At 45.4% G+C, this 8,466-nt stretch overlaps 1 protein-coding gene across 1 annotated transcript; it reads left to right on the top strand.

Moving 5' to 3' along the window:
• The first annotated feature begins 1,656 nt into the window (after positions 1–1,656).
• On the top strand, positions 1,657–7,882 carry RPS15A (ribosomal protein S15a). The gene is made up of 5 exons (XM_081133506.1): positions 1,657–1,742; positions 2,781–2,918; positions 3,544–3,623; positions 6,535–6,620; positions 7,750–7,882. The coding sequence occupies exons 2-5, from the start codon at positions 2,786–2,788 to the stop codon at positions 7,841–7,843; spliced, it is 393 nt and encodes a 130-aa protein (XP_080989632.1). The 5' UTR covers positions 1,657–1,742; positions 2,781–2,785; the 3' UTR covers positions 7,844–7,882.
• The last annotated feature ends 584 nt before the right edge of the window (positions 7,883–8,466 follow it).

Raw genomic sequence — 8,466 nt, 5'->3', positions numbered from 1 at the left:
ATAAAGATATATTTAAAAAAAAGAAAAAGCAAATGGTACTTTTGTAATGTTTATGTAACCAGGAAATTCTATATCCCTGAGATATCCAAGTTGGGAGCTTTACTTTCCTGGAGTTCACTTAAGAAGTGGGGGCGTGGTAGGCGAGGCTTTATACTAACGAATGTTAATCTCTTTTATGGATTATTTCATTTATCCTCACAGCAACTTCAAGTGATTGGTAGAATCACCCCCATTTTACAGATGGGAAAACTGATTTGCCCATAATTTATTCATTTATTGCCTGGATATATGTATATATAATCTCCAGGGCCTACGATGTGCCAGATAGCTTCTCTGGAAGCTGTGAGTACAGTGGCAAACAAAACTAAGTCCCTGCTTGCTAGGAACTTAATGGGGACAGAAATGCAGTTCCAGTTTTCAGGTGGTAAGTGCTATAGAGAAAAATTAAGCAGGGCCATGGGGTTGGAGGTACAGCTAGGAGGTCGTATGTGTGTGCGGCCTGGCGACCTGGGGAAGCAATGTTCAGATGACAGTGAAATGCAAAGGCTCTGAGGTGGAGCATGCTTAGGAGTGTCTGAGGAAAGGCCAGCCTTGGGGGGTGAGGTCTGGTGTGTGGTGCAAGGAGGCAGGTGTGCACTTCAGGGAGGGCCTTGTCAGCTTCGTAAGGAATTTGCATTTGATGGGAGACCTTGGAAGGTGCTTGATCTGACTGGTTTTCGGTTTGAAAATTTCATTCTGGCAGCCAAAAGACAAGGATGGGGGGAGGGCAAGGGCGGAAGCAGTGAGGTGGAGAACTTCCAGGGAGGGAGTGGGGTAGGTTCACTCCCTGCCAGGTGATTAGAAGCCCGGGCTTCGAGCAGTGGGTACAGCTCCCTTCCCGTGGTCAAAATGTGCTGAGCATCTACGTGACAGATGTGCGAGCCCTCTGTCACCATTATCCCATGTGCCCCTCCCAATAACTTTTAAGAGGCAGCAGGTATTATTATTATTATCCTCGGTTTATATGTGGAGAAAGTTCAGAGAGGATAAGATACGTATAAATTGGTTCTTCTCCGGGCGCAGAAGGGCAGATAAAAGCCACCGGCTCCGGATCCTGAGTGTTTATGTCCGGACATTTGTGGCTTTCTTCCAAAATGGGTCTGCCAGAACTCGAAAGAAACGTCTGGAGCCCTACTAAATAACGTCTAAGATTTAGAGAGAGACAAAAAGGAAGCGCCGAGTAACACCCATACCTTTGACCGCTCTGAAAATGCAGACACACGCTTCCAACCGCAGGACGGACGCGCACGGGGAGCAGAGCGAGCCGCCCGCCCAGCGCGCGCCGCCCCCACAGAGGCCACTACCGAGCTCGGCCGCTCCTTCCCGAGGCGCTATAGATACGCGACATTAAAATGCAGTCTAAATGCTGAACAGTTACTGCAATAAAAATTAGCAAATACCTAGGCCCTTGCCAGTTTTTAATCTTTTCAGATTAAGGCCTGCAAGGGAGCGGAACCTCGACCTAGCGCCCGGCCCCTCCCTCCGCTACCCGCAGCCTCACCTGGGAAGGTGGGTCCCGCCTACCCCCCGCTGCCCACCCCCGACGGGGCTCCGCCCTTTCCCCGCCTCCTTCCACGAGGCAGTGCTTTTTTTTCCTTCCCCGCCCCCTGGAGGTGCTTTGAAAATCTCGCGATAGTCTGCCCGCTTCCCATAACTCCGTGTGCTCGCCCCTCCCGCCCTCTTTCCGCCATCTTTCCGTGCCGGTGAGTACGTTTCTGAGCGATCCAGCGCTATCCGTTCGCTATCGGCGCCATCCTACAGTCTGATACTCAACTTCTGTGCTCTGCGAGGATGCCGGGCCATGTCCGGGCCGGGAGTATTGGCCTTGAGGGGGTCTGGGCAGGCGGAGGGGAGAACCATGCTCGGTCTCCCCACGCTCAACACCCTGGGGAGCGGGCCTGCAGCACTGGCGGGAACCGGAGCTTTACACCGCCCGAGAGGCGGTCGTCCCGGTTTGGTCGGCGGCGCCCGGATCTTCCCCATGGCGGCTGAGGCAGCGCCTCGGTTCCGGGCGGCGGGGACGGTGGCCGTCGTGGGCCGCGCATGACTGCGGACGCGCTGGGAGCTAGCGAGGCAGGGGACGCTCAGCCGGGAATACGCCCAGGGGTGGCGGCTTGCCCGGAGCTCACCTGGGTCTTCAGTGCTTGGGGTTTCCCCTCAGGCACTGTGGGGAGTGAGGAAGCAGGTTGGATCCCCACTCTTGGCGCTTAAAACATGACTTGGACTCCATCGTTAGCTTTCCGAAACTTTCCAAAACTTGGTTAGAGGAGCGGCTGGTGCCCGCTGGGGTAGAGTCCGTGCCCGTGCATGTAAAATGCTCCCGTTCGCCCCCGTGTCTACGCTTGCTGTTGGACACAATGTTAGATGGCACAAAGACGGACGTTTTATCTTCAGTAGTTACGGGTGTTGGGTGGGCAGTGGTACCTTTTGTGTGTTAGGACAGGGCTGACGTTGAGTGAGTTGGTTTAAAGGACAGGTTAATAGTACAGGTGCTGCTGGGTTTCAGACGCGAGGGAAACACTGTCAGCGACTCGCAGGTCCTGTTCCGAGTAACTGACCGACCGTGTGTGATATTTTCGTTTAGGGAGCTGTCGCTGGGGATACTGGGGAGAACCAGGCTGCTTAAGAGATTGGAAAACTTTGTCATTATAGAGGCAGGGGGGAAAAGGGGTGTGGGATGACTGGGCGCCTGTTGATGCTGGCAGTGACGGTGAAACTCTCGTTTTGTGTTCCCGGAGCAGCCATAATGGTGCGCATGAACGTCCTGGCCGATGCTCTGAAGAGTATCAACAATGCCGAGAAGAGAGGCAAGCGCCAGGTTCTCATTAGGCCGTGCTCCAAAGTCATCGTCCGGTTTCTAACTGTGATGATGAAGCATGGTAAGTGTTGCTGTAATTTTATGTTTTGACGTAAAAAGATATTTAAGGAATCGATCCTGTAGAGCTTGTGGGCCAGAGGACTGGGTAGATGGGGGAGCCAGACGTTTGCCAATGCCTGGGGAGTACTTGCATTGGACTTGGCCGCTGTGGGTGGGATAGTTTGGGAAGGTGATGTTCAAGGGACGCTGAGGACTGTTGAAAGGATGGATGAAGTTTGTGACTTGCTTTGGTAGGTGTTTGGGAGTTAAAATGGCCCTTCAGTTGCAATATGTCATTGGAAGGGCTCCTGAATTTTTCTAAGAGCTGCTTGGGATGGAAAGGATTGTTGCATGTCTTGGGCAGAAGGTAGCCTTGGGGAGTGGGAATGTATGAAGGGGCAAGGGGGAAATAATCCACTTTGAAGAATTGCAGCGTGGGTTTTGGGTGCTGCCCCCTGAATTTTAAATATTTATTAGGCTGTAAAAATTAGTTCTGATACAGAGCAACTGTCTCCCTAAACTGCATAGAGAAATAATAACAAAAGAAAGAATCTAATAGGCAAACAGCAGGCGTACTAGTACAGCATAAATATTCAAGTCTGTCAAATTGCTGTCTGCCATTTAATACAGTCAGTTATGTTCTGTAGGTTACATTGGCGAATTTGAAATTATTGATGACCACAGAGCTGGGAAAATTGTTGTGAACCTCACAGGCAGGTTGAACAAGGTAAGACTTCATTATTTTCCACATTTAAGAATGATCTAACATGGTGTTGATGTGTTGTAATTGCCCTTGTAAAACTGAATAGTGGTGTTGTGCTTGTTTTACCTAGTTAGGTGAAGACTGTCACTTTAGGAATTGATTAAAATCTTTAAATTTTATATCACATTTTACTTCCATTTGTTCTCCAGGGTTGCACTTGCCCTAGAATTGTTGACCTAGTGTTTGTGAAGTATGGGGCTGTGTGAAGGGAGATACAGGAGGGTTGGGGTGAAACTGGTGGTACTGGTAATTGAATCTACTCTGGTACACTGCCTGCCTCACTAACTTGAACTTGGGTGGCCAAAGCCACTAATGCTCTCAGTGTAAACTTTTGTCCTTCCTCTCTTTTGGTGAGTGTTGGGTTTTTTAAGAAGAATGGGGTTCTCTAACAATATTAATATTTTTGCTGGCATAAGCTGTACGTGTGTCTTTGAGGTCTGTGTTCCCTTTGAGTTGTCAGCATAACCTAGTGGATCTTTTTGATTCATTTGACTTTGTGGATTAACTGATTGCAGGTATTTGGGTGGCAGGTGTCTGTAAGCTAGTCAGGGGCCCTGAGCTGCCAGCCTGCTTTCTGTGTTCTGTTTGTAGCTTTCAGATTTGCAGGGAGTCTGAGATCCTGCAGTTCAATACAGATTGGAGGTGGGGGTTTGGAGAAGGGGGAAATTGAGTCCTAGTTATAGGCAGAGGTCAGATTGATTGGTAAGGTTATTTCTCGTCCAACAGTTTCTTTTACAAAGTTGCTCCCTGTAGAGTGAACTTGCTTCGTGTGTGGGTAGATACTTAGTGTTTGATGAAAACTACTGAATGTGAAGCCTTTATGAGATTTAAAGGATTGTCAGGGGTAACTTTGAGTATGTCTTGTCTTGTTCTAGTTGTAACTATTAGATCACAAGCCCAAAGTAAGATTTAGATTCACTGTTGAAGTAGAGATTAAGTGTGTTACTGAAGTAGGTGTGTCAGTGTTTTTTTTCTATTTTCAGGAGTCAGGAAGCTGAGATCTGAACTGTGCTCAAGGTCTCTCAGCTCCTTAGTAACCAGTGGGAAACAGATAGTTTTATAGCACATCTTAAAACTGTCCTGCAGAAGATAGAATTTATGTTAAATTTTTTTAAAACCAAAATTTAAGTTGGAGAAGCGCTGTGTACCAAATTCCTCTTGAACATTCACTGTACATAACAGCTTGAGAAGTTAGTTTGAACAGAGCGTCTCCCTAATGGAACTCATTTGTGGCCCCTTGTTCTGTGGTATGCTAGTTTGAAGAATTCTGGCTCAGAGGTAGTTGAAATCCAGGCCCTGCCATTTAGGTGTCTGACTTTGGGCAAAACCAACTTCAGTTTTCAGTTTTTCTGAATTTCAGTCTTTGTCATGTTACTTGTTTCCTTCATGCAAGAGATAGATGTACCCTTACTGTGCAAATGGGCTGGGAGAAAGGGTAGTTTTAAAGACTCTGATTAAGAAATTCTGACTTTGATCCCTTCCTCTTAAGATTCATCTGGTTTGGGAAGGGTGTGCTGATTTAATTCCACTAGCTGATTGAGAGCATTTTTTTCTGCTGGAATAAAAAACCTGGGTGCTGTGGCATGGAGGCCTCAGAAAGGTCTTTCACTGTAGGTTGCTTGGAGAAAGAACTGGTTTTCTTAATTTTTCCATCCAGTGTGGGATTGCCCTTGCCAGTCAAGTGACATCATAGCTGATAGGATAATGTTAAAAAAGGAGTACCTGAGTAGGCTTCCTAGGTAGGGCAGTTGGGCCTGCGAGGCCCATTTTTAGTTTCTTTGGGTTCAGATCTCTACCTAGGGAAGTTTGACTGCACCAAAACTTGAATAAGTTCTGACCTCATAATTTCCTTAGTTTACTGTTAAGCATCTTGGAATTGTTAAATAAATGATTGTCTACCTGCTTTCTTAGCCTTCTGGTGTTTATACGTTGTTCTCACATGATCATTTCTTGTGTGTAAACAAACAGTGAGAGCCTGTCTGCAGTGATGTTTTTAGGTGTGCTAGTGATTTATAGAGCGCTCATATGAGCAGGGGGTCATGTTGGTCTCTGATTAAAGGTTTTTGATCTCCCCGGCTTCCATCTTTAAAACCCAGTTGATTTAGTCAGACCTAGTATGAACCCATGGGTGGACTCATGTAGCTTGTTAGTGGGTGTTTGAACATGTATTATGTTTTAGGATTTGTATATGATCGAGTGATTGAAGTATTGTGCTTTGACTCTTGGAGAGCTGTCACTGGGAGGACAGTTGCTGTGTCTCAGTAGCAAACAGGTGGGATAATGTTAAGAACTCTGTTCTTTCTGCTTCCCATTCATTTTGTCAGGTTAGTTTGGAAAAGTTTGCCTGGGGTCGTAGGATAGCATTCCTCAGAAATATTTAGTGGTACTTCATTGCTATGGAGCAGTGTTCTTAGATTTTGGTTTCGTGCCTGTGGAGCTTCTTCTTAGAAATTCTAATATTTTGCATAGTTAGTGTATAGGTGAAGGATTTTAGACCCTACATATTTATTTTAGCCTTACTGTGTAAAAAAAAGTTTTGACTACAACTTTATTCCTCTAAGACTGTTTTGCGACAGCTTTGCAGCCCATGGGGGGATGGTGCATGCTGGTGACCTGACCCTGCTGTGTATTGCCTGTGTTCTCCCTCCTTAATTGACTTTCTCAATACTTTGCCTTTTCTCCCTGGGCTGGCATTGTCATAATTCTGTGTATTTTTCAAATGGCATTTATATCAAATACTGCACAGAATAGTTACCCATTAAATTTTGAGTTGGTTGGTTTATATAACTGTCCAGCAATTATAAATACTGTTCTTTGTTACTGTTTTTCTGTTATTGGTTAAGTATTAACAGTGTTTTATGTTATGCTTTTACAGTGTGGAGTAATCAGCCCCAGATTTGATGTGCAACTCAAAGATCTAGAAAAATGGCAGAACAACCTGCTTCCGTCCCGTCAGTTTGGGTGAGTTGATTTTCCTCATTTAAAATAAACTAATGTTAAGGATTGCTATGGTGCAATTTGACGAACTGAGTTTGTTAGTTTGTTTGTTTGTTTGTTTGTTTGTTACAGCAGTAGGAATAGTCTTCATTCCCAGTCAGCTTGGCTCAAGGATTTAGCTCATGCGTTGCTGTATTTCATGTGTTCGTGTTAGGATTCAGATTCTGAGAAGCATGTGAGAGCTGAGGCTGAGAGATAGCAGATTTGTGTCCCCTTTAATGTCTGCTTTTGGTTCAGGGCATATAGTTCATGTTTATGTTTGATGTGATCCCCTTCTATAGCCAAATCACTTCTGAGCTCTAGGCCTTGGGGGAAACTCAATTTGAAAATCTTGATCTTTGGTAAGAGACTGATTTCAAATCCTTGTTTTCCTACTCTAAAGTTATGACTCTTGGGCAAATTATAGCCTTGATATCTTTATCTATAAAAATGGGAAAAGTTCTGTTACCACCTGATTTAATTCTGTTAAAGCACTTTAGGGTCTGGCACAGCACTTTTTCTGTGGTTATGAACTTAAGCCCCTCCCCACCTGTTTGGTGATGTGGGTGGATTTACTCCCACTTCATGATTCCTGTATAACAGGTATAGTGTTAGGAGCTGGTCATTTCTGATTATAATTATGATACTAATTTTAATGCCTCACAGTTGGCATGTATTATGTGTCTTACCTTGACCCCATAGTAACTGACAAGATAAGCCAGGTGGGACTCCCATTGTCCAGGTGGCTGTCTGTACGGTAGTTTGCCTGTGATCATACGTACAGCAAGTGGCAGAAACAGTTCCATGCTTTAAACTCCATGTTTCCTTACCTGAGAGCAGAAAGTGACGTTTTGAAGATGAGGAGTGCAGTCTTTGTTTTCAGTTAAGCCTAATAGAGTTGTTTCTTACTGTTAGCTCAGGGCAGAGCTGTATGAGTGTGTGTGGCTGAGGTCTCTGGATTTGACTCTTTTGGTTCCAGAAGTCATGCCTATGCATGGCCAGCTTGTGGAGTCAGTGTTAGCCTCTGTGTGTTGCTTTTTTGTACCAGAAATTGGCTTTATTTTGAATTATTTAGGGAAAAACTCACCAGCATTTTTTTTTTAACTCTCCATAGTTTCATTGTGCTGACAACCTCTGCGGGCATCATGGACCATGAAGAAGCAAGACGAAAACACACGGGAGGGAAAATCCTGGGATTCTTTTTCTAGGGATGTAATACATATATGCAAATAAAATGCCTCAGTGGACTCTGGTGCTTCACTCGGTCGTTTTGAATGTGACAGCAGAGTAGCAAGAGCTCCTGTGGCAGTGTGCAGCCTTTGTTAATTGGTGAATGCTGTTTCCCTGAAGTGAATAAGAAGGTCTTGACTTGTGACAACTCATCCATCATGCTCATGGCCCAGCAGAGGAAGGCGCCTGGCCCTGGATGGTTGAATATGGGTTGGGGCCCAGGTGGTGAAGCTGTCCCTTTCTGGAGTCTTATGTCAGCCCTGGAAAGAATGGTGCTTTTCCTCTTTATAGCTTGACAATAGTACTCATTTCATGTACTGTTGTTAACTGCCCTGAAAATATATGGTTGATTAATTGTAAGTAAATGCTTAATAAGGAAACAAAGACCTCTAGAGCCCACAGCTCACTAAGACTCATCTCAAAGTAAATTTGGATGGCATGTCAGCAACATTTTAGCCATGTGTTCGTAAAATGGCATTTTGAAAACTAGTTCTGTAAACCTGTCACAAGTTTATTTCTGGGGTTGAGGTGAATGAGTTTGCTGGACCACTTTACCCGGGAAATGCCTATAAAGAGCTCAACCACCAAAGAGGACAGGGTG

The sequence above is a fragment of the Miniopterus schreibersii genome (genome assembly GCF_964146895.1).
Source record: "Miniopterus schreibersii genome assembly, chromosome: 3".
NCBI classification, from domain to species: Eukaryota; Metazoa; Chordata; class Mammalia; order Chiroptera; family Miniopteridae; genus Miniopterus; species Miniopterus schreibersii.
This window is presented reverse-complemented; position numbering and strand designations above follow the sequence as displayed.

What these genes read in the sequence shown, in the direction of transcription:
- RPS15A (XM_081133506.1), top strand. Translation starts at nt 2,786, where the DNA reads ATGGTGCGCATGAACGTCCTGGCCGATGCTCTGAAGAGTATCAACAAT. An exon ending in AACTGTGATGATGAAGCATG is followed by an intron (nt 2,919 to 3,543) that starts GTAAGTGTTGCT and finishes TATGTTCTGTAG; the next exon opens with GTTACATTGGCGAATTTGAA. An exon ending in TCACAGGCAGGTTGAACAAG is followed by an intron (nt 3,624 to 6,534) that starts GTAAGACTTCAT and finishes ATGCTTTTACAG; the next exon opens with TGTGGAGTAATCAGCCCCAG.